The sequence below is a fragment of the Salvelinus fontinalis genome, chromosome 25, assembly GCF_029448725.1.
Source record: "Salvelinus fontinalis isolate EN_2023a chromosome 25, ASM2944872v1, whole genome shotgun sequence".
In the NCBI taxonomy this organism is placed as follows: domain Eukaryota; kingdom Metazoa; phylum Chordata; class Actinopteri; order Salmoniformes; family Salmonidae; genus Salvelinus; species Salvelinus fontinalis.
The window spans coordinates 21,498,335-21,522,021 of NC_074689.1; the positions used below are offsets into that span (position 1 = coordinate 21,498,335).

At 44.3% G+C, this 23,687-nt stretch overlaps 1 protein-coding gene across 9 annotated transcripts in view; it reads left to right on the plus strand.

The window, feature by feature from the left end:
* Window positions 1-23,687, plus strand: part of relch (RAB11 binding and LisH domain, coiled-coil and HEAT repeat containing) — a 52,292-nt gene that overhangs the window by 9,887 nt on the left and 18,718 nt on the right. For 2 of the 9 annotated variants that reach the window (XM_055881598.1, XM_055881597.1), the window contains exons 3-22: window positions 1,565-1,636; window positions 1,777-1,829; window positions 3,097-3,210; window positions 3,317-3,499; window positions 3,761-3,855; window positions 4,087-4,350; window positions 4,512-4,587; window positions 4,791-4,886; window positions 5,098-5,121; window positions 14,347-14,459; window positions 14,565-14,655; window positions 16,037-16,108; window positions 19,808-19,948; window positions 20,136-20,300; window positions 20,504-20,651; window positions 22,120-22,276; window positions 22,358-22,481; window positions 22,580-22,628; window positions 22,903-22,982; window positions 23,299-23,405. In XM_055881598.1, coding sequence (XP_055737573.1) covers window positions 1,565-1,636; window positions 1,777-1,829; window positions 3,097-3,210; window positions 3,317-3,499; window positions 3,761-3,855; window positions 4,087-4,350; window positions 4,512-4,587; window positions 4,791-4,886; window positions 5,098-5,121; window positions 14,347-14,459; window positions 14,565-14,655; window positions 16,037-16,108; window positions 19,808-19,948; window positions 20,136-20,300; window positions 20,504-20,651; window positions 22,120-22,276; window positions 22,358-22,481; window positions 22,580-22,628; window positions 22,903-22,982; window positions 23,299-23,405 — 2,224 coding nt within the window. Of the gene's footprint in view, window positions 1-1,564; window positions 1,637-1,776; window positions 1,830-2,932; window positions 2,945-3,096; window positions 3,211-3,316; window positions 3,500-3,760; window positions 3,856-4,086; window positions 4,351-4,511; window positions 4,588-4,790; window positions 4,887-5,097; window positions 5,122-14,346; window positions 14,460-14,564; window positions 14,656-16,036; window positions 16,109-19,807; window positions 19,949-20,135; window positions 20,301-20,503; window positions 20,652-22,119; window positions 22,277-22,357; window positions 22,482-22,579; window positions 22,629-22,902; window positions 22,983-23,298; window positions 23,406-23,687 lie in introns of those variants that run through there. The other 7 variants (XM_055881601.1, XM_055881602.1, XM_055881599.1 and 4 more) reach the window with 6 other exon arrangements.

The window sequence follows — 23,687 nt, forward strand, 5'->3', positions numbered from 1 at the left end:
TAACGATGTAGGCCTATGATATAGCCCATTCTAGTGTTTGTTCTCCACATTTAGCCAGACAGGATGTGATGACTAGAGACCAGTACTGTGAATAAGATGCAAATGACTATAACTGATATACTGAATGCTGGATACTCTGCTCCACATAGAACCTCATCTCTTTATATGACTGTTAATTGGCCTGTTGTCTTTTCTTTTCTCAATGCCAAAATGCCAAATGTCAATTCCAACCCTTTAGCTTTGTAAGATGAAAGTTCTGGACAATTCTCCAGGAACCATGCAGCAGAGCAAGCCTGTGGTCCCTTCTTCACAACCACAGACCCTCTACTCTTCCACCCTGCCCTCCCTCCATCCTGCCCTCCCTCCATCCTGCCCTCTCTCCATCCCTCCAATTCGGCATCTCCTCCCTAAACCTGCCTCTCCTCCGTCGTCCCAACATGTCGCCCCCAGCTGTCTGACTCTGGGTTTTCAGGCTGTTCTGATCAAACCCCGGCCCAATACTGGACAACCCTCCATCCAGGCTAGCAGCTCGCCTCTTTTTTCCCCCCTGGTTTTTTCCCCTTCTTTTTTGGGGGGGTTATTCAGTTTTTTTCTCCATTTTGTTGTCTTTTGTTGCGTCCTGTGTACTCTTGATCTGCATTGGGAAGTATTGTCTGGACCTCGTTAACTAGGACAGAATTGAACAGGCGCTGAGTCAGACTACTGAAGCGGCAGATCTTCAGTGCACAGCCATGCAATATGTCCTCTCTGCTCGCCATTGCTTCTCTTCCTCCTGTGTGGTTTTCTTCAACATGTCTGAAGAGCAACCTGTGGAGTGTTTCCCTGCTCATGAACTTGTTATTTGATTGAATCTCACTACTGTAGTCCTTGATAGACTTCTTACAGGAGGTTTTAGAGCCCTCTCAATGTAGCATAATGTAATTACAATCCATATGTTCGTTTTTCTCCTGTGTGTAAGTAGCGGCTATAGTATCCATCCTATGCTTAGGCCTAATAGTATACTGTATTAACATTTGACCAACCACAAATCAAAAAGCTCCACTTCAAATTTGAGCAGAGTCCAATATTTTGCATAGCCTGGAACTCACTTTTTAATCTATTGATTGTACAATCCCTGGTCAGACAGCTATTAGCATATTATTTAGGCTGCATCCCATTAGTGGTTTCAGCTCTCTCTCACTCTTGTCTATACTGATCTTAAACAACTGGATAGGTGGAAGCAGATTCACATAGTGTCCTCCACATTGCTTCTACCTATCCTGGGTTTTCAGATCGGTGCAGAAGAAGCAAAGGAGATGAGGAGAGGTAGCCGCTTGACACTCTTTCAATGCACCCGTAGACACGTAAACCCTTAGACACCATTCCTTAGTCAGCTATCCCAGGATCCTCTGCTGCATGCGTTCATTAGACCCCATAGTTTGCATGTCTCCTGTTTTCAAATCAATCTCCTTTTTGTTTCTTTTTGTTTCATTTTTCATGGCCATATTTTTGTTTGTTTGTTTGTTCCCTCTCCTTGGTTGGATGCACTTCCTTCCTGTGTGTTGTGATGTCACTTCCTGTCCAGTGCTGGAGTTTGAGCTACGGAAAGCCAAGGAGACCATTCAGGCTCTACGCACCAACTTGACTCAGGCAGCAGGTGGCGTACTTAACACTTCTACTCCTCCATTTCATCCCTCTATCATCTCTCTCTTTCTAAGGAGATTCTCTCTAGCTCCTCCCCTGTTTTACTGAATGGTGGAAGGGTTCATCTGTTCTGTTGCTTTATTGTCTTTCTAGAAAGCGACACTCAAGAGAGAAACAAGAACTACAGCTCACATCCTGAGACTCAGGTAGGCCAGACACTCTGCTAGTAACTGTATACAGTTCACATCCTGAGACTCAGGTAGGCCAGACACTCTGCTAGTAAATGTATACAGTTCACATCCTGTGACTCAGGTAGGCCAGACACTCTGCTAGTAACTGTATACAGTTCACATCCTGTGACTTAGGTAGGCCAGACACTCTGCTAGTAAATGTATACAGTTCACATCCTGAGACTCAGTTAGGCCAGACACTCTGCTAGTAACTGTGTACAGTTCACATCCTGAGACTCAGGTAGGCCAGACACTCTGCTAGTAAATGTATACAGTTCACATCCTGAGACTCAGGTAGGCCAGACACTCTGCTAGTAAATGTATACAGTTCACATCCTGAGACTCAGGTAGGCCAGACACTCTGCTAGTAACTGTATACAGTTCACATCCTGAGACTCAGGTAGGCCAGACACTCTGCTAGGTAACTGTATACAGTTCACATCCTGAGACTCAGGTAGGCCAGACACTCTGCTAGTAACTGTATACAGTTCACATCCTGAGACTCAGGTAGGCCAGACACTCTGCTAGTAACTGTATACAGTTCACATCCTGAGACTCAGGTAGGCCAGACACTCTGCTAGTAAATGTATACAGTTCACATCCTGAGACTCAGGTAGGCCAGACACTCTGCTAGTAACTGTATACAGTTCACATCCTGAGACTCAGGTAGGCCAGACACTCTGCTAGTAAATGTATACAGTTCACATCCTGAGACTCAGGTAGGCCAGACACTCTGCTAGTAACTGTATACAGTTCACATCCTGAGACTCAGGTAGGCCAGACACTCTGCTAGGTAACTGTATACAGTTCACATCCTGAGACTCAGGTAGGCCAGACACTCTGCTAGTAAATGTATACAGTTCACATCCTGAGACTCAGGTAGGCCAGACACTCTGCTAGTAACTTTATACAGTTCACATCCTGAGACTTAGGTAGGCCAGACACTCTGCTAGTAACTGTATACAGTTCACATCCTGAGACTCAGGTAGGCCAGACACTCTGCTAGTAACTGTATACAGTTCACATCCTGAGACTCAGGTAGGCCAGACACTCTGCTAGTAACTGTATACAGTTCACATCCTGAGACTCAGGTAGGCCAGACACTCTGCTAGTAACTGTATACAGTTCACTTTTGGAGTACCACTGCAGCAAATACACAATGTTTCTTAAAAAATAGAGTTTGTTGAGAAACTTCACTTTTGGAGTTGATTCATGGTTTATTTCCCTCTGTCCTCTTCCTCAGGAACCTATCCGCCCACTGGAGAAGCGAGCCTTAAATTTCCTTGTGAATGAATATTTATTAAAGAATGAATACAAACTGTCGGCCATCACATTCTCTGATGAAAATGATGACCAGGTAATGTTTGTTTCTTTGAGTTGTTGGCCTGAACAGGGTGCATTTAGTGCGGCACAAAATGCCATATAGTGAACATAATCATGATCCATCTTTTTCGGTTGTTCAGGACTTTGAGTTGTGGGACGATGTGGGCCTGAACATTCCAAAGCCTCCTGACCTATTACAGATCTACAGGAACTGTGGCTCCTCCCTTCCGTCGCCGCGGAATACCGTGGACGTAGCCGTGGGAGTGGAGTCAGGCGAGCTCACTGGGAACTACATTACCCAGAAATCTGATCTCTTACAGCAGGTGAGAGAGAGGGAGGAAAGTTCTGGGTGTGATCATGTGTGTTCTGCAGCCACTCATAATGTTTACATACCCGTGTGATTTTGGGTACAGAGCTTATTGATTTAGTCGACACACCTTTTCTCCTTTGGCAATGTACAGTATACTAAAATCCTTCCTGTCTATCTCTGTGTCTTTGGCTTCTCTCTGTCTCCTCTCTCTTTCCTCTCCTCTCTCTATCTGTCTCTCTGTGGCTTCTCTCTGTCTGTTTTCTCTCTCCTTCAGCAGCAGACGGAGGTAGTTGAGGAGTTGGAGTATCAGATTAGTCTACTGAACGAGGAGAAACAGAGTCTGGCCGACTATATCAAGAAACTACAGAGGTGCGTGTGCGCATGCGTTGGGACAGGATGGGGTAATGGCTCTACAGTACACTATGTGGTCACAGGTGGATGCTAATTGAAAATGTTACTGCCACACCATGTGACCTTTACCCTTTGAACTGGCATTTCATCAGTCAGCTCTCTGTCCAGCCATGGCCTATTCAGTTGGCTGCAATCCTTCAGAACTTTACAGCTATTTGAAATTATTTGTTTCTGTCCTCTCTTCTCCAGTGAGATCCAAAGCCTGAGAAGGACAGTGTCCCCCACTCCTCATGACCAGGGCTTACAGCCCAACCCCCCCTTCTCCTCCACCCCTCCCCAGCCCCCTCTGGACAACGGTCAGTACCTGGATGTCAGGGGCGCCTCAGAACCTGATAACCCCCCCACTGAGAGCAACCCCCCCACTCAGACCATCAGTAACCCTACACACATCTCTTCACAACCTCATGCCAAGCTAAAGAGCAGAGGGACGGTGGTGTTTGACCAGCCCAACAGGTGAGTCTGAAAATAAATAAAGTCTAGTTACTCAGAATGACCTGTAGATGGAGCCAGTGGTCCGTAATAAACAGTCTGATTGTCCATCTATCTTGACTGGAATGAGCATCTTGATTCCTGTTCACTCTCACTCTCGTCTTGTTGTCTTTTCTCGTCCACAGGAAGTTGTCCCCGGCATTCCAGCAGGCCCTGCTGTCCTTCTGTAAGATGTCAGCTGACAGTCGTCTGGGTGCAGAGGTCAGAGGTCACCCCTAATCACGGTCACATGACCATAGTGTCAGCTATCTTAAGAGTATAGTATACTACTACTGAAACCATTTTAATACGTAATCCTCAGAGCAGTGACATATCAAAAAAATATAATCAGCATTTTTTTTCTAATTTCTGTCTTGGTATTTCTCTCTCACTCACTCTTTCACCCCCTCTTTCTCTCTCTCTAGGTGTCGAGGATAGCAGACAATGAGGAGAGTGTGATGCTGATGTTGGGTCGCTGTCTCCCTCACATCGTCCCCAATGTCCTCCTGGCCAAACGAGAGGTACCTCCCTCCTCTCCTCCCCCCTCCTCACCTCTCCCCCATCCTCCCATCAACACGGTCTTCTTTCTGTCTTCAGTTTGGTATTCAGCGTCTGACTCCACTGTTTTTTCACCGATGCTCATCTCTCATCTCTCCTCCCTTTCCTTCACTTTTTTTGTACTTTCACTCTCTCACTCACTCTCTCGCTCTGTGCATGCCTCTCTGCTCCTAGAGAATGGTTGCACACCTGTGCCAGGTGAGTTGGATGCCCCCACATCTGCATGACCTCACACACAGTATAACACAGGCCCATGCCACGGGCTATAACCACCCTCATCTGATTGGCTAGTTATTTGTACTCGAGCAGGACAAAGTCATGGTAGAATTTGGATCATTTATGAAAACGCTTAGATTAGGGGTATGGTTTGTGTTAGTCATTAAGATTGCATATGTGGTTGTGGCCTGTATAGTGGACTGTGTTTTGCCTCTCTCACCCTGTGTGTTCTCACCTTGCTCCTTTCTGAGTGGTTCCCAATAGCACGCAGTCTTCTCATTGATTGATTCTTTAATCTCTGATTGGCTGAAACGGTGGCCAACCAGAGCTGATTGAACAACTATGTGCATTTTGTATAATTTCACGTAACATTTCTAAACTAATTTAAGTGCATTGTGTGACAAAGACATGCAGTGTAACTGACTAACCGATTAACAAAAAAACAAAAAAATACTTATCTGGCGTTGCTGTAAAGTAAGTCATCACCCTTAATGGTAAATGCTGATGGTTTCTTTCCATGCGTTAGTCTACAGCATGTTTAAAGAGCTAGTGTGGTGAGCTAGGTTTGGAATTGTATTTGTGTTTGACAGTGTGTGGTCTGTGTGAGGGAGTGGTAGGGAGAGTCAGGTGGGCTCCCCACACTGTATGTGATTTGCGTATCACAGCTGTGGTTTTAATGATCTGCTGACCGTTATGAAGAATTTGGATTCCTGCCCAAAACTAGGGAAAACAAAGTGAGGGAGAAAAAAAGAGAGATTGTCTTATTCTGCCTCCGGGCGGAAATGTACTTTGTTCTGAGTCTGTTAGACAGACAGAATCAACACACACCTTTGTGCTCCTACTATTTGTAGGTCACCTACTGCCAGCTCAAAGACACACCTTAAGTGCTTAACTCTACACACTATGGACACGCAACTAGGAACAATAGACGTTTGACTTTGATGACTGACTGAATAAGTGAACAGTAAAAACATGCCTGCCACCTGTCGCCTTCACTATCAATGATCATAAATCATTATGGTCTTATGGCAGACAGACCAAGCCTACTCTAAGATACGGTACCTGTATGGGCTTCTTGAGAACCAGGACCATAAAGAGAGTCAACAATCCCACTTCCCTTTTTGCTCTATTTGAGGTTTAATGACTACCCGATTTACCTGGCAGAGTCAATTATACCGTGACATTCAGGGGTCTCTATTTTTATGGGCCTAATAGTAAAGACATGTCGTTTAACGGTAGAACTGTTTTACTGGTCCTTTTAATGTGGCATGAACAACCAGTCATGATCTTATTGTCAAACACATCACTTCAGGTAGTAGGCTACCTGCGTACGTTCGTCCACTCCAAATGGTTTCCGCCATCCAAACAGAGCACTGTGTCCCCGCCATTTCATGAATGGAAAGAGACATGTTATACAAAGCACCAAATAGTGTAATGACATTTGGCAATTGTCATTAAGCCTACAGTCTTGTAGCCTGAATTACAACATGTTACCATAGTGTCACTGCCATAGTTGCTAGTTGCCTGTGTAGGCTTAATCATGTTACCATGGTGTCACTCTGCTGTAGGTCCAAGTTGGCCACCCCTAGTCTGAATGTGTTACTATGGTGTCATTCTGCTATAGGTCCTAGTTGGCCACCCCTAGTCTAAATGTGTTACTATGTTGACACACTGCAATAGGTCCTAGTTGGCCACCTCTGGTCTAAACATGTTACCATGTTGTCACACTGCATTATGTCCTAGTTGGCCATCTCTGGTCTAAACACGGTGGTACCATGTTGTCACCCTGCAATAGATCCTAGTTGGCCATCTCTGGTCTGAACCTGTTACTATGGTGTCACACTGCAATAGATCCTAGTTGGCCATCTCTGGTCTAAACACGGTGGTACCATGTTGTCACCCTGCAATAGATCCTAGTTGGCCATCTCTGGTCTAAACACGGTGGTACCATGTTGTCACCCTGCAATAGATCCTAGTTGGCCATCTCTGGTCTGAACCTGTTACTATGGTGTCACACTGCAATAGATCCTAGTTGGCCATCTCTGGTCTAAACACGGTGGTACCATGTTGTCACCCTGCAATAGATCCTAGTTGGCCATCTCTGGTCTGAACCTGTTACTATGGTGTCACACTGCAATAGATCCTAGTTGGCCATCTCTGGTCTAAACCTGTTACCATGTTGTCACACTGCAATAGATCCTAGTTGGCCATCTCTGGTCTAAACATGTTACCATGTTGTCACACTGCAATAGATCCTAGTTGGCCATCTCTGGTCTAAACATGTTACCATGTTGTCACCCTGCAATAGATCCTAGTTGGCCATCTCTGGTCTAAACATGTTACCATGTTGTCACTCTGCAATAGATCCTAGTTGGTCATCTCTGGTCTAAACATGTTACCATGTTGTCACTCTGCAATAGATCCTAGTTGGCCATCTCTGGTCTAAACATGTTACCATGTTGTCACTCTGCAATAGATCCTAGTTGGCCATCTCTGGTCTAAACATGTTACCATGTTGTCACCCTGCAATAGATCCTAGTTGGTCATCTCTGGTCTAAACATGTTACCATGTTGTCACATTGCAATAGATCCTAGTTGGTCATCTCTGGTCTAAACATGTTACCATGTTGTCACTCTGCAATAGATCCTAGTTGGCCATCTCTGGTCTAAACATGTTACCATGTTGTCACCCTGCAATAGATCCTAGTTGGTCATCTCTGGTCTAAACATGTTACCATGTTGTCACTCTGCAATAGATCCTAGTTGGCCATCTCTGGTCTAAACACGGTGGTACTATGTTGTCACACTGCAATAGGTCCTAGTTGGCCATCTCTGGTCTAAACATGTTACCATGTTGTCACAATGCAATAGATCCTAGTTGGCCATCTCTGGTCTGAACATGTTACCATGTTGTCACACTGCAATAGATCCTAGTTGGCCATCTCTGGTCTAAACATGTTACCATGTTGTCACACTGCAATAGATCCTAGTTGGCCATCTCTGGTCTAAACATGTTACCATGTTGTCACACTGCAATAGATCCTAGTTGGCCATCTCTGGTCTAAACATGTTACCATGTTGTCACAATGCAATAGATCCTAGTTGGTCATCTCTGGTCTAAACATGTTACCATGTTGTCAAACTGCAATAGATCCTAGTTGGCCATCTCTGGTCTGAACATGTTACCATGTTGTCACAATGCAATAGATCCTAGTTGGTCATCTCTGGTCTAAACATGTTACCATGTTGTCACTCTGCAATAGATCCTAGTTGGCCATCTCTGGTCTAAACATGTTACCATGTTGTCACATTGCAATAGATCCTAGTTGGCCATCTCTGGTCTAAACATGTTACCATGTTGTCACTCTGCAATAGATCCTAGTTGGTCATCTCTGGTCTGAACATGTTACCATGTTGTCACTCTGCAATAGATCCTAGTTGGCCATCTCTGGTCTAAACATGTTACCATGTTGTCACTCTGCAATAGATCCTAGTTGGCCATCTCTGGTCTAAACATGTTACCATGTTGTCACTCTGCAATAGATCCTAGTTGGTCATCTCTGGTCTGAACATGTTACCATGTTGTCACTCTGCAATAGATCCTAGTTGGCCATCTCTGGTCTAAACATGTTACCATGTTGTCACTCTGCAATAGATCCTAGTTGGTCATCTCTGGTCTAAACATGTTACCATGTTGTCACATTGCAATAGATCCTAGTTGGCCATCTCTGGTCTGAGCATGTTACCATGTTGTCACTCTGCAATAAATCCTAGTTGGCCATCTCTGGTCTAAACATGTTACCATGTTGTCACTCTGCAATAGATCCTAGTTGGTCATCTCTGGTCTAAACATGTTACCATGTTGTCACATTGCAATAGATCCTAGTTGGCCATCTCTGGTCTAAACATGTTACCATGTTGTCACATTGCAATAGATCCTAGTTGGCCATCTCTGGTCTAAACATGTTACCATGTTGTCACACTGCAATAGGTCCTAGTTCGCCATCTCTGGTCTAAACATGTTACCATGTTGTCACACTGCAATAGGTCCTAGTTGGCCATCTCTGGTCTAAACATGTTACCATGTTGTCACATTGCAATAGATCCTAGTTGGCCATCTCTGGTCTAAACATGTTACCATGTTGTCACTCTGCAATAGATCCTAGTTGGCCATCTCTGGTCTAAACATGTTACCATGTTGTCACACTGCAATAGATCCTAGTTGGCCATCTCTGGTCTAAACATGTTACCATGTTGTCACTCTGCAATAGATCCTAGTTGGCCATCTCTGGTCTGAGCATGTTACCATGTTGTCACATTGCAATAGATCCTAGTTGGCCATCTCTGGTCTAAACATGTTACCATGTTGTCACACTGCAATAGGTCCTAGTTGGCCATCTCTGGTCTAAACATGTTACCATGTTGTCACTCTGCAATAGATCCTAGTTGGCCATCTCTGGTCTAAACATGTTACCATGTTGTCACACTGCAATAGATCCTAGTTGGTCATCTCTGGTCTAAACATGTTACCATGTTGTCACACTGCAATAGATCCTAGTTGGCCATCTCTGGTCTAAACATGTTACCATGTTGTCACACTGCAATAGATCCTAGTTGGCCATCTCTGGTCTAAACATGTTACCATGTTGTCACACTGCAATAGATCCTAGTTGGCCATCTCTGGTCTAAACATGTTACCATGTTGTCACACTGCAATAGATCCTAGTTGGTCATCTCTGGTCTAAACATGTTACCATGTTGTCACAATGCAATAGGTCCTAGTTGGCCATCTCTGGTCTGAACATGTTACCATGTTGTCACACTGCAATAGATCCTAGTTGGCCATCTCTGGTCTGAACATGTTACCATGTTGTCACACTGCAATAGATCCTAGTTGGCCATCTCTGGTCTAAACATGTTACCATGTTGTCACTCTGCAATAGATCCTAGTTGGCCATCTCTGGTCTAAACATGTTACCATGTTGTCACTCTGCAATAGATCCTAGTTGGCCATCTCTGGTCTGAGCATGTTACCATGTTGTCACTCTGCAATAGATCCTAGTTGGCCATCTCTGGTCTAAACATGTTACCATGTTGTCACATTGCAATAGATCCTAGTTGGCCATCTCTGGTCTAAACATGTTACCATGTTGTCACTCTGCAATAGATCCTAGTTGGCCATCTCTGGTCTAAACATGTTACCATGTTGTCACACTGCAATAGATCCTAGTTGGCCATCTCTGGTCTAAACATGTTACCATGTTGTCACACTGCAATAGATCCTAGTTGGCCATCTCTGGTCTAAACATGTTACCATGTTGTCACTCTGCAATAGATCCTAGTTGGCCATCTCTGGTCTGAGCATGTTACCATGTTGTCACATTGCAATAGATCCTAGTTGGCCATCTCTGGTCTAAACATGTTACCATGTTGTCACACTGCAATAGGTCCTAGTTGGCCATCTCTGGTCTAAACATGTTACCATGTTGTCACTCTGCAATAGATCCTAGTTGGCCATCTCTGGTCTAAACATGTTACCATGTTGTCACACTGCAATAGATCCTAGTTGGTCATCTCTGGTCTAAACATGTTACCATGTTGTCACACTGCAATAGATCCTAGTTGGCCATCTCTGGTCTAAACATGTTACCATGTTGTCACACTGCAATAGATCCTAGTTGGCCATCTCTGGTCTAAACATGTTACCATGTTGTCACACTGCAATAGATCCTAGTTGGCCATCTCTGGTCTAAACATGTTACCATGTTGTCACACTGCAATAGATCCTAGTTGGTCATCTCTGGTCTAAACATGTTACCATGTTGTCACAATGCAATAGGTCCTAGTTGGCCATCTCTGGTCTGAACATGTTACCATGTTGTCACACTGCAATAGATCCTAGTTGGCCATCTCTGGTCTGAACATGTTACCATGTTGTCACACTGCAATAGATCCTAGTTGGCCATCTCTGGTCTAAACATGTTACCATGTTGTCACTCTGCAATAGATCCTAGTTGGCCATCTCTGGTCTAAACATGTTACCATGTTGTCACTCTGCAATAGATCCTAGTTGGCCATCTCTGGTCTGAGCATGTTACCATGTTGTCACACTGCAATAGGTCCTAGTTGGCCATCTCTGGTCTGAACATGTTACCATGTTGTCACTCTGCAATAGATCCTAGTTGGCCATCTCTGGTCTGAACATGTTACCATGTTGTCACTCTGCAATAGATCCTAGTTGGTCTATACATGGTGGTCTATACAAGGTGGTCTATACATGGTGGTACCATGGCGTTTCCCTGGCCGCTCTACCTACCCACATGTTGACCCAGCGTTGGCCAGATGTTTTCCTTGGAACAGATCTAAGTGTCGCTTGCTTCTGGAATAGAACAGGGTCAGATAGGGTTCACTGAAGAAAAAGTCTTAGAAGTATACACAGAAGTAAATATCTGAAACAAAATAACACACTTTGATGGTAACAGCTCGTTGACCTTTACTTTTTAATGTCCCATTCCTTCTTTTAATGCTTGTGCCGTTTTAAAAAGAAACATACATTTTTGGGGAATTGTTTACTTAACACTGCCCAAGCAGCTGTTCTTTAGCTTTTAAAACTATTTTCTCTAACAGTTGGTGAAAGCATAATCAGGATGGTTGTTCTCAGTGCCATATACAGTTGAAGTCGGAAGTTTAAAAATACTTATGTTGGAGTCATTAAAACTCGCTTTTCAACCACTCCGCAAATTTCTTGTTAACAAACTATAGTTTGGCAAGTTGGTTAGGACATCTACTTTGTGCATGACACAAGTACTTTTTCCATCAATTGTTTACAGACAGATTATTTCACTTATAATGCACTGCATCACAATTCCAGTGGGTCAGAAGTTTACATACACTAAGTTGACTGTGCCTTTAAACAGCTTGGAAAATTCCAGAAAATTATGTCATGGCTTTTGAAGCTTCTGATAGGTTAATTGACATCATTTGAGTCAGTTGGAGGTGTACCTGTGGATGTATTTCAAGGCACACCTTCAAACTGAGTGCCTCTTTGCTTGACTTCATGGGAAAATCAAAAGAAATCAGCCAAGACCTCAGAAACAAAATTGTAGACCTCCACAAGTCTGGTTCATCCTTGGGAGCAATTTCCAAACGACTGAAGGTACCACGTTCATATGTACAAACAATAGTACGCAAGTATAAACACCATGGGACCACGCAGCCGTCATACCACTCAGGAAGGAAACGCGTTCTGTCTCCTAGAGATGAACGTACTTTGGTGCAAAAAGTGCAAATCAATCCCAGAACAACAGCAAAGGACCTTGTGAAGATGCTGGAGGAAACCGGAACAAAAGTATCTATATCCACAGTAAAACGAGTCCTATATCAACATAACCTGAAAGGCCGCTCAGCAAGGAAGAAGCCACTGCTCCAAAACCGCCATAAAAAAGCCAGATTATGGTTTGCAACTGCACATGGGGACAAATATCGTACTTCTTGGAGAAATGTCCTCTGGTCTGATGATACAAAAATAGAACTGTTTGGCCATAATGACCATCGTTATGTTTGGAGGAAAAAGGAGGAGGCTTGCAAGCTGAAGAACACCATCCCAACCGTGAAGCATGTGGGTCTCAGCATCATGTTGGGGGGGGGGGTGCTATGCTGCAGGAGGGACTGGTGCACTTCACAACATAGATGGGGTGAGGAAGGAAAATTATGTGGATATATTGAAGCAACATCTCAAGACATCAGTCAGGAAGTTAAAGCTTGGTCGCAAATGGGTCTTCCAAATGGACAATGACCCCAAGCATGCTTCCAAAGTTGTGTCAAAATGGCTTAAGGACAACAAAGTCAAGGTATTGGAGTGGTCATCACAAAGCCCTGACCTCAATCCTATAGAACATTTGTGGTCAGAACTGAAAAAGCGTGTTGTGAGCAAGGAGGCCTACAAACCTGACTCAGTTTCACCAGCTCTGTCAGGAGGAATGTGCCAAAATTCACCCAACTTATTGTGGGATGCTTGTGGAAGGCTTTCTGAAACGTTTGACCGAAGTTAAACAATTTAAAGGCAATGCTACCAAATACTAATTGAGTGTATGTAAACTTCTGGCCCACTGGGAATGTGATGAAAGAAATAAAAGCTGAAATAAATCATTCTCTCTACTATTATTCTGACATTTCACTTTCTTAAAATAAAGTGGTGATCCTAACTGACCTAAGACAGGGAACTTTAACTAGGATTAAATGTCAGGAATTGTGAAAAACTGAGTTTAAATGTATTTGTCTAAGGTGTATGTAAACTTCCGACTTCAACTGTATGTCTCTGGTGGTTGTGTTGTATGTGAAGCACGTAATATATTTTATTTGAATGAATGACAGGTGTCCATCTACAGACATCCATAGTCATTTCAGGTCTCCCCCACCCAAGCCTCTCTTTGGTTGGGCTTGGTTGTTCTGCCAACATTCAACGTTGGGTTTGTTTCGTATGCCAACATTCAGCAGGAAAATATGAAACCTTCCTGGAAAACCCTGCTGGTTAAAAATAAAATACATATTTTTAACTGTGTTTTTTAACAGTGTGTCCTCTCTCTAATTTGGTTGGGTTTGAGGCAGAAATGTTGAGCTAACCACAGTTTGGCCATGAGGCAGTATGAAGGGCTGTCTGTCTGCCCCACCTCGTCCTGGGACTACGCTTTAGTTTGCTCTCTCTCCAGGCTGACTCTCGCATGCACTTCATATGAACTTTACTGTTCATAAAGGAACTTGATGCAGACCCAGGGGTGCCAGTCATTCAGATTAGAAAACCATGAGACATTGTCATCATGATACATAGATGTACATAACAGCACATTGTTTTATTTGACCCTCTTTCTGTTTCTGTTGGTGGTGTTGTTGTCATTGAACTCCCTCTCTCCTACCCATTACACACACACACACACACACACACACACACACACACACACACACACACACACACACACACACACACACACACACACACACACACACACACACACACACACACACACACACACACACACACACACACACACACACACACACACACACACACACACACACACACACACACAAACAAACATCACACACACCCCTGCCTGCAAACCCTTTCTTTGCTGTGTGAATACTCAGAGCCACAAACCCAAGCTGATATCTCTCTTTTCATATCTCTCTCTCATTCTTATATCTCTCTAGGAGTTGATTCCTCTCATCCTGTGTACGGCGTGTCTCCACCCGGAGCCTAAAGAGAGAGACCAGCTCCTCCACATCCTCTTCAACCTCATCAAGAGACCTGACGACGAACAGAGGTGTGCGTGCTCTCATACCTAGCTGTTCTCTCTGTGTGTTTATAGGCTGATGATCAAGGAGGATCTTGACAGTGTGTTTATATTGACTCCTGGTTGTGTTTGTAGGCAGATGATCCTAACAGGTTGTGTGGCGTTTGCCAGACATGTTGGTCCTACCAGAGTTGAGGCTGAACTCTTACCACAATGCTGGGAACAGGTAGCTACTCCTCTCTCCTTCTCTGTCCTTTCTCTCTCGCTCTCTGTCCTTTCTCTCTCGCTCTCTGTCCTTTCTCTCTTGCTCTCTGTCCTTTCTCTCTCATTCTCTGTCCTTTCTCTCTCCTTATCTGTCCTTTCTCTCTCCTTCTCTGTCCTTTCTCTCTCCTTCTCTGTCCTTTCTCTCTCCTTCTCTGTCCTTTCTCTCTCCTTCTCTGTCCTTTCTCTCTCCTTCTCTGTCCTTTCTCTCTCTTTCTCTGTCCTTTCTCTCTCCTTCTCTGTCCTTTCTCTCTCTTTCTCTGTCCTTTCTCTCTCTTTCTCTGTCCTTTCTCTCTCCTTCTCTGTCCTTTCTCTCTCCTTCTCTGTCCTTTCTCTCTCCTTCTCTGTCCTTTCTCTCTCCTTCTCTGTCCTTTCTCTCTCCTTCTCTGTCCTTTCTCTCTCCTTCTCTGTCCTTTCTCTCTCCTTCTCTGTCCTTTCTCTCTCCTTCTCTGTCCTTTCTCTCTCCTTCTCTGTCCTTTCTCTCTCCTTCTCTCTCATTTCTCTGTCCTTTCTCTCTCATTTCTCTGTCCTTTCTCTCTCCTTCTCTGTCCTTTCTCTGTCCTTTGTCTCTCACTCTCTGTCCTTTCTCTCTCCTTCTCTGTCCTTTCTCTCTCACTCTGTCCTTTCTCTCTCACTCTGTCCTTTCTCTCTCCTTCTCTGTCCTTTCTCTCTCACTCTCTGTCCTTTCTCTCTCACTCTCTGTCCTTTCGCTCTCACTCTGTCCTTTCGCTCTCGCTCTGTCCTTTCGCTCTCGCTCTCTGTCCTTTCGCTCTCGCTCTCTGTCCTTTCGCTCTCGCTCTCTGTCCTTTCGCTCTCGCTCTCTGTCCTTTCGCTCTCGCTCTCTGTCCTTTCTCTGTCCTTCGCTGTCCTTTCTCTCTCGCTCTCTGTCCTTTCTCTCTCGCTCTCTGTCCTTTTGCTCTCCTTCTCTGTCCTTTCGCTCTCGCTCTCTGTCCTTTCTCTCTCGCTCTCTGTCCTTTCGCTCTCGCTCTCTGTCCTTTCGCTCTCGCTCTCTGTCCTTTCTCTGTCCTTCGCTGTCCTTTCTCTCTCACTCTCTGTCCTCTTCTCTCTCGCTCTCTGTCCTTTTTCTCTTTCTTTTGTTTTTACTTTTGTAAAGGGTTGATACATAAACAAATATCTGTTACTATGGATATGACCAATATATTGAGCCACAGGTCCAATAACATTCCAATAAAGACAAACCACAAGGAATGCTTAAGATCAGCACTTTGTAATCTACAGGGTCATGTCTGTCCCAGAATCTCATGTTGTGTCTCTTTCTGTCTCCCCCACCCCATCCCCCTTTCTCTCTCCTTTCCCTCTCTCTCTCTTCTTCTATCTCTCTCCAGATCAACCATAAGTATCCAGAGAGGAGGTTGTTGGTAGCAGAAGCCTGTGGAGCCTTAGCACCTTACCTGCCTGTAAGACACACACACGCTAGTGATGCATGAGTTGACTCAGCCCGCAGTCCCCACAGTTATATCCACGGTGCTGGCGGGTTTAGGGTCATTTAAATATTGTGTGGATGAAGGGCGGGTGGGTGGCTGGGAGGTTGAATAAAGAGAGTTGAAAATAAAGAGATGGGAGGGCCAGAAAAGTCATGTTTAGGAAAGATTTGGTGAAGTGGCAAAAGAGGACTGCAGTGCCGGCTATGTTGTGTGTGATGATTTTGAGGCGCTATACAAATTCGACATTCACATGTTGTTGACTTCAAATAGGCCTATGGCACGTCAAGGGAACTGTAGCCTAGACTTCAGATGGGTTAAATGGAAACTGAAATCTGGACACTGACTGTAGGTCTATAACCTCTCACATAGCATTAATATTAACTCCTGCAGAATTAATCATTTCTTGCAGTAAAATGATACACTAAATGTTGGCTAAATTGTGACTCGAGAACAGGAGTGGAGAAAATGATTTATTTCTTTCAGCATCTTGAGAGAATGTGAATTTGCAGTTAGATACTGTCTGTTAAGAAGCTATCTTTATCAGCATCATAAAAGCTGATAGCATTTCAACCACATAAAATATGCATCCAAGCTGAACTGAGATCTTATCAGAAACACAGTGGGTCGTTTTCCCAGCTTTCCATTTCCTTACAGCCGGTGAAACAGATGTCATTTGTTTTTCAAGGGTTTACTTAGTCTTCTCGGGCAACATGTAATGACAGAATAGAAGCTGCATGTATCTAATTATTGACAAGCCTACCTATTTTGTCAGGCGGTGATTGTCAAGCAAATACCTGCATAGCTCTCTCAGATATCTAAATTCTTCTCTGCGAGAAAGACATTTTAAAAATATTAGGCTATTTCTTCACATCTATAAGCGCACTAATGCTTTATTATAAAGGAGCATTTTTATGGTGAAAATAATCTTCCCCAAACTTGAAAGTCACTATGTATGCCAGTTAGGCTCTACACCGGTTGTAAAGTGGATTGTGTTTAATTTGAAGAAGTTATTTGGCCACTTTAGTTATAATACAAACCTTATCAGAACATATAGGACTATGGGCTATGTTACATGAGGTGTGGAACTATAATTTGAAAAAGTTGCAAAAAAGGAATCCCCTGTTTCTTGCCTTACCAGCTGGCTTGATTCACAAGTAATAATACATCGTTCACAAGTGATAGGCTAATATTGTCACTCATCAGACTGTTCTTGATTTAATCTTGTCTTTACATGCAGTATCAGTCAAATGTTTGGACACCTACTCATTCAAGGGTTTTTCTTTATTTGTACTTTTTTCTACCTTGTAGAATAATAGTGAAGACATCAAAACTACGAAATATCACATATGAAATCATGTAGTAACCAAAAAAGTGTTAAACAAATCAAAATATATTTTAGATTCTTCAAATTAGCCACCCTTTGCCTTGATGACAGCTTTGCACACGCTTGGCATTCTCTCAACCAGCTTCACCAGGAATGCTTTTCCACCAGTCTTGAAGGAGTTCCCACATATGCTGAGCATTTGTTGGCTACTTGTCCTTCACTCTGCGGTCCAACTCATCCCAAACCATGTCAATTGATGTCGGGTGATTGTGGAGGCCAGGTCATCTGATGCAGCACTCCATCACTCTCCTCCTTGGTCAAATAGCCCTTACACGGCCTGGAGGTGTGTTGGGTCATTGTCCTGCTGAAAAACAAATGATGGTCCCACTAAGCGCAAACCAAATGGGATGGCATATCCCTTCAGAATGCTGTGGTAGCCATGCTGGTTAAGTGTGCCTTGAATTCTAAATAAATCACTGACAGTGTCACCAGCAAAGCACCCCCACATTATCACACCACCACCTCCATGCTTCATGGTGGGAACCACATATGCGGAGATCATCTGTTCACCTACTCTGCGTCACACAAAGACATGACGGTTGGAACCAAAAATCTCACATTTGGACAAATTAGACCAAAGGACAGATTTCCACTGGTCTAATGTCCATTGCTTGTGTTTCTTGGCCCAAGCAAGTCTCTTCTTCTTATTGGTGTCCTTTAGTAGTGTTTTTTTTGCAGCAATTCGACCTTGAAGGCCTGATTCACGCAGTCTCCTCTGAACAGTTGATGTTGAGATGTCTGTTACTTGAACTCTGTGAAGCATTTATTTGGGCTGCAATTTCTGAGGCTGGTAACTCTAATGAACTTATCCTCTGCAGCAGAGGTAACTCTGGGTCTTCCTTTCCTGTGGCGGTCCTCATGAGAGCCAGTTTCATCGTAGCGCTTGATGGTTTTTGCGACTGCAGTTGAAGAAACTTTCAAAGTTCTTGATATGTTCCATATTGACTGACCTTCATGTCTTCATTTTTATTTGCTTATTTGAGCTGTTCCTGCCATAATATGGACTTAGCCCTAATTGGTAAAAGACTATCTTCTGTATACCCTCCCTACCTTGTCACAACACAACTGACTGGCTCAAATGCATTAAGAAGGAAAGAAATTCCACAAATTAACTTTTAACAAGTCAAACCTGTTAATTGAAATGCATTCCAGGTGACTAACTCATGAAGCTGGTCGAGAGAATGCCAGGAGTGTGCAAAGCTGTCATCGGGGCAAAGGGTGGCTACTTTGAAGAATCTCATATAACACTTGTTTTTGGTTACTACATGATTGATGTCTTCACTATTATTCTACAATGTAGAAAATAGTCAAAATAAAGAAAAACCCTGGAATGAGTAGGTGTGTCCAAACTTTTGACTGGTACTGTATACTAAATTACATGTGTGTGAAATTAGTTTTGATGACCATTATCATGCACCTGTCTCGGAACCGGGGCAGGGGTAAAAAATACATTTAATCTATGCACTTAAATAGTGAATGGAGGACACTTTTCCCTTCGTTAATTTTCATGCCAGCCAGGTAGGCTATACTCCTGCTATAAAGTGAAGCAATGTGCTTAATATTTGGAAAGTTGAGAAATAAATATAGTAGGTCTAGCCTATAGGAAGCTGATGGGATACTCCTCTTTTTTTAGAGGTCATCAATTCTGTTTTCTCACGCAATTGCATAGCCTATAGAAATGTTGCGCAACATGAGCTCATGGACGCTCATGAGGTGTTTGATTTAGATTTTCAATAACATTTTCATTGTTGTCAGACTGATTTCGAGGGACAATAGTGTGCTGAGTACCAGGCAGTTAGCAAGTTTGGTAGGCTACTAATGACCACCAGCAGCATCAGAGCATGGAGAAGCCTGGTTACTGTGACTAAACGGTGACGTGGAATGTGACTGAGGTCATGACTCGTGCCTGCCTGTGTGGTGGTAATACGGTCACCGTAACAGCCCTATGCGTAACAGCCCTATGCGTAACAGCCCTATGCGTAACAGCCCTATGCGTAACAGCCCTATGCGTAACAGCCCTATGCGTAACAGCCCTATGCGTAACAGCCCTATGCAAGACTCAGATTTACACTTTATTGCATATAGTCAGACAGTTGCGGATGGGTTATTATCATTTGCGGGCGGGTGTGGGTGAATAAACAGCTGACCCACACACACATACACACACACCTTTGCATACATACACAAACACCGGTACACACGCCTGCCATCACATCTTCTCTGCGTGTGTGTTTGTGCGCTCCTTCGTTCGTTCGTTCAAATCTGTTTATATGTGTGTGTGTTAACAGAAGGAGATTCGTAGTTCCCTGGTGTTGTCCATGCTGCAGCAGATGCTGGCTGAAGACAAGGCAGACATGGTCAGAGAGGCTGTGGTCAAAAGCCTCGCTATCATCATGGGATACATTGACGACCCTGACAAGTACTCCCAGGTGTGTGTGTGTGTGTGTGTGTGTGTGTGTGTGTGTGTGTGTGTGTGTGTGTGTGTGTGTGTGTGTGTGTGTGTGTGTGTGTGTGCGTGCGTGCGTGTTAGAAAAGTCTTTCTGACCGTTCTTGTGTTTGGTTGTGTTGAATGTGGTCATGTTATACTGACAGAGGTTGTGTTCATGTTGCGGTCAGGGTTTCGAGCTCATGTTGCTGTCCCTTGGTGACCCATCCGAGAGGGTGGTCAGTGCTATCCACCAGGTGTTCATCCCAGCATTCGCTGCCTGGACCACAGAGCTGGGAAACCTCCAGACCACTCTCATCCCCTCTCTACTGGCCCGCATAGAGAAACTACTCAAGGTAGGTAGACCCACAGGACTTTGTTTATTTGGTATATGTAAGAAATGTTTTGATGTTGACGCTAACATTCTAGAATCTAGATAAAGAAGTGAACGCTCTAACTGCCCTCTCCTTCATCTCCTCCTTCTCTCTCCTTCCTTCCCTCTCTCTCACTCCCCCCTCTCTCTCTTTCTCTGTCCCCTCCCTTTTCTCCTTCTCTCCAGCAGGGTGAACATGGCCTTGATGAACACAAGCTCCACATGTTCCTGTCTGCCCTCCAGTCTCTCATCCCTCCTCTGTTCTCTGTGGTGATCCAGAACGCTCCCTTCACACACAGAGTTAACCTGCAAGGAGACATTCCCCCCATAGAGGGTAGGAAACACACAGTTAACCTGCAAGGAGACATTCCCCCCATAGAGGGTAGGAAACACACAGTTAACCTGCAAGGAGACATTCCCCCCATAGAGGGTAGGAAACACACAGTTAACCTGCAAGGAGACATTCCCCCCCATAGAGGGTAGGGAACACACAGAGTTAACCTGCAAGGAGACATTCCCCCCCATAGAGGGTAGGGAACACACAGTTAACCTGCAAGGAGACATTCCCCCCATAGAGGGTAGGAAACACACTGAGTTAACCTGCAAGGAGACATTCCCCCCATAGAGGGTAGGAAACACACAGTTAACCTGCAAGGAGACATTCCCCCCCATAGAGGGTAGGAAACACACTGAGTTAACCTGCAAGGAGACATTCCCCCCATAGAGGGTAGGAAACACACTGAGTTAACCTGCAAGGAGACATTCCCCCCATAGAGGGTAGGAAACACACTGAGTTAACCTGCAAGGAGACATTCCCCACATAGAGGGTAGGAAACACACTGAGTTAACCTGCAAGGAGACATTCCCCCCATAGAGGGCAGGAAACACACTGAGTTAACCTGCAAGGAGACATTCCCCCCATAGAGGGCAGGAAACACACTGAGTTAACCTGCAAGGAGACATTCCCCCCATAGAGGGTAGGAAACACACTGAGTTAACCTGCAAGGAGACATTCCCCCCATAGAGGGTAGGAAACACACTGAGTTAACCTGCAAGGAGACATTCCCCCCATAGAGGGTAGGAAACACACTGAGTTAACCTGCAAGGAGACATTCCCCCCATAGAGGGTAGGAAACACACTGAGTTAACCTGCAAGGAGACATTCCCCCCATAGAGGGTAGGAAACACACAGTTAACCTGCAAGGAGACATTCCCCCCATAGAGGGTAGGAAACACACTGAGTTAACCTGCAAGGAGACATTCCCCCCATAGAGGGTAGGAAACACACAGTTAACCTGCAAGGAGACATTCCCCCCATAGAGGGTAGGAAACACACTGAGTTAACCTGCAAGGAGACATTCCCCCCATAGAGGGTAGGAAACACACTGAGTTAACCTGCAAGGAGACATTCCCCCCATAGAGGGTAGGAAACACACTGAGTTAACCTGCAAGGAGACATTCGCCCCATAGAGGGTAGGAAACACACAGTTAACCTGCAAGGAGACATTCCCCCCATAGAGGGTAGGAAACACACTGAGTTAACCTGCAAGGAGACATTCCCCCCATAGAGGGTAGGAAACACACAGTTAACCTGCAAGGAGACATTCCCCCCATAGAGGGTAGGAAACACACTGAGTTAACCTGCAAGGAGACATTCCCCCCATAGAGGGTAGGAAACACACTGACACAATTGGTGACCAGTAACCTTGCTATGTTCCGACTACAATATTCAATTCATAATCTCTAGTATTTTCCTTCGCTGAACTTTAACCCCAACCTCTGTCCTCTGTTTGACCCCTCAGTGACGCGGTTCCCTCGTCCGGCGTCTCCTCTGCAGGATATAGCGACTATCGTTGGCAGCCGGGAGACGCTGAGCGCCCTTCTCATCCTGTATGATTACCAGCTAGAACATGAGGGCACCACAGGCTGGGACAGTCTGCTATGGGTGGTCAACCAACTGTGAGGGGTCTATGCAGTACACACATTGACACACACACAGCCGTGCACACACACTCCTGACCCCCTCTCCTCTCTCTCCAGTCTTCCCCAGCTGATAGACATAGTAGGTCGTATTAACGTAGCCTCCACTACGTGTGTCCATGAGTTCTCACGTTTCTTCTGGAGACTCTGTCGCACATTTGGCAAGATCTTCACTAACACTAAGGTGAGAGTATCTACTGTAGGCCTTTTGCCGGAAGGAATCTGCACTGTTTAATTCATTTCATTGGTGCAGACTATAGCAGTCTCTCCTCTCTCGTTCAGGTGAAACCACAGTTCCAAGAGATCCTACGGCTCTCTGAAGAGAATGTGGGTAAGTGGAAGAGACACACACTCAGTGGGATTTGGTGTTTCCCTGTCTCTCTTTCATCCTCTGAATATTAAAACAAGCGTGTGCTCAGATCTCTGCCAAGTGTTTTGGTTTGTTGTTGTGGTTTGTGTGAAGTGTTTGTGTCAGGCCTTGTGTTGCCTGCCAACTATTGTCTGTTTTATAAGCTCACTGAACTGGAAATCAGCTACATGGTCATATGTCAATTTCTTCTTTTCTATCTCTAATTTATGAAGTATTTGTATTCTGTTTCTCCTAGATGCTTTAACTGGGAATGGTATTCTGACCAAGGCTACTGTCCCCATTTATGCTACAGGAGTACTGACATGCTACAATCAGGTAAACCTATCTGTCGTTGGGACAGTCACCCGTCTTCCTCATAACTGTTGATAACCAGCATATAATGTATGTATTCATCTATTATATAATGTGTGTATTTTATATGTTTGTATTAATAATGTATTTATTAATAATATATGTATTTACCTATAATATAATGTGTGTATTTTATATAATGTTTGTATTAATAATGTATGTATAAATATATTATATAATGTGTGTAATTTATATAATGTATGTATTAATATATTATATAATGTGTGTATTGATATATTATATAATGTGTGTGTGTGTGTAATATGTGTGTTTCCTGCAGGATGAGGATCGTAAGCTGCTCGTTGGTTTTCTAGAGGACGTCATGACGACACTGTCTCTCTCACATGCCCCCCTGGACAGCCTCAAAGCCTCCTTTGTAGAGCTGGGGTAACACACACACACACACACACACACACATTAGTAAGAATGAATGGGCAACAATCGTGTAATGAACTCTTTACTGTTACTTACTTGGATCTCCTTCTCCGTCTCTCTCCACCCCTCTCTTTCCCCCCCTCTCTCTACAACCCCATCTCTCTGTCTCACTACCCCCTCTCTTTCCCCCCCTCTCTCTACAACCCCATCTTTCTGTCTCACTACCCCCTTTCTCCCGCTCTCTCTCTCTCTACAACCCCATCTCTCTCTCTCTCTACAACCCCATCTCTCTGT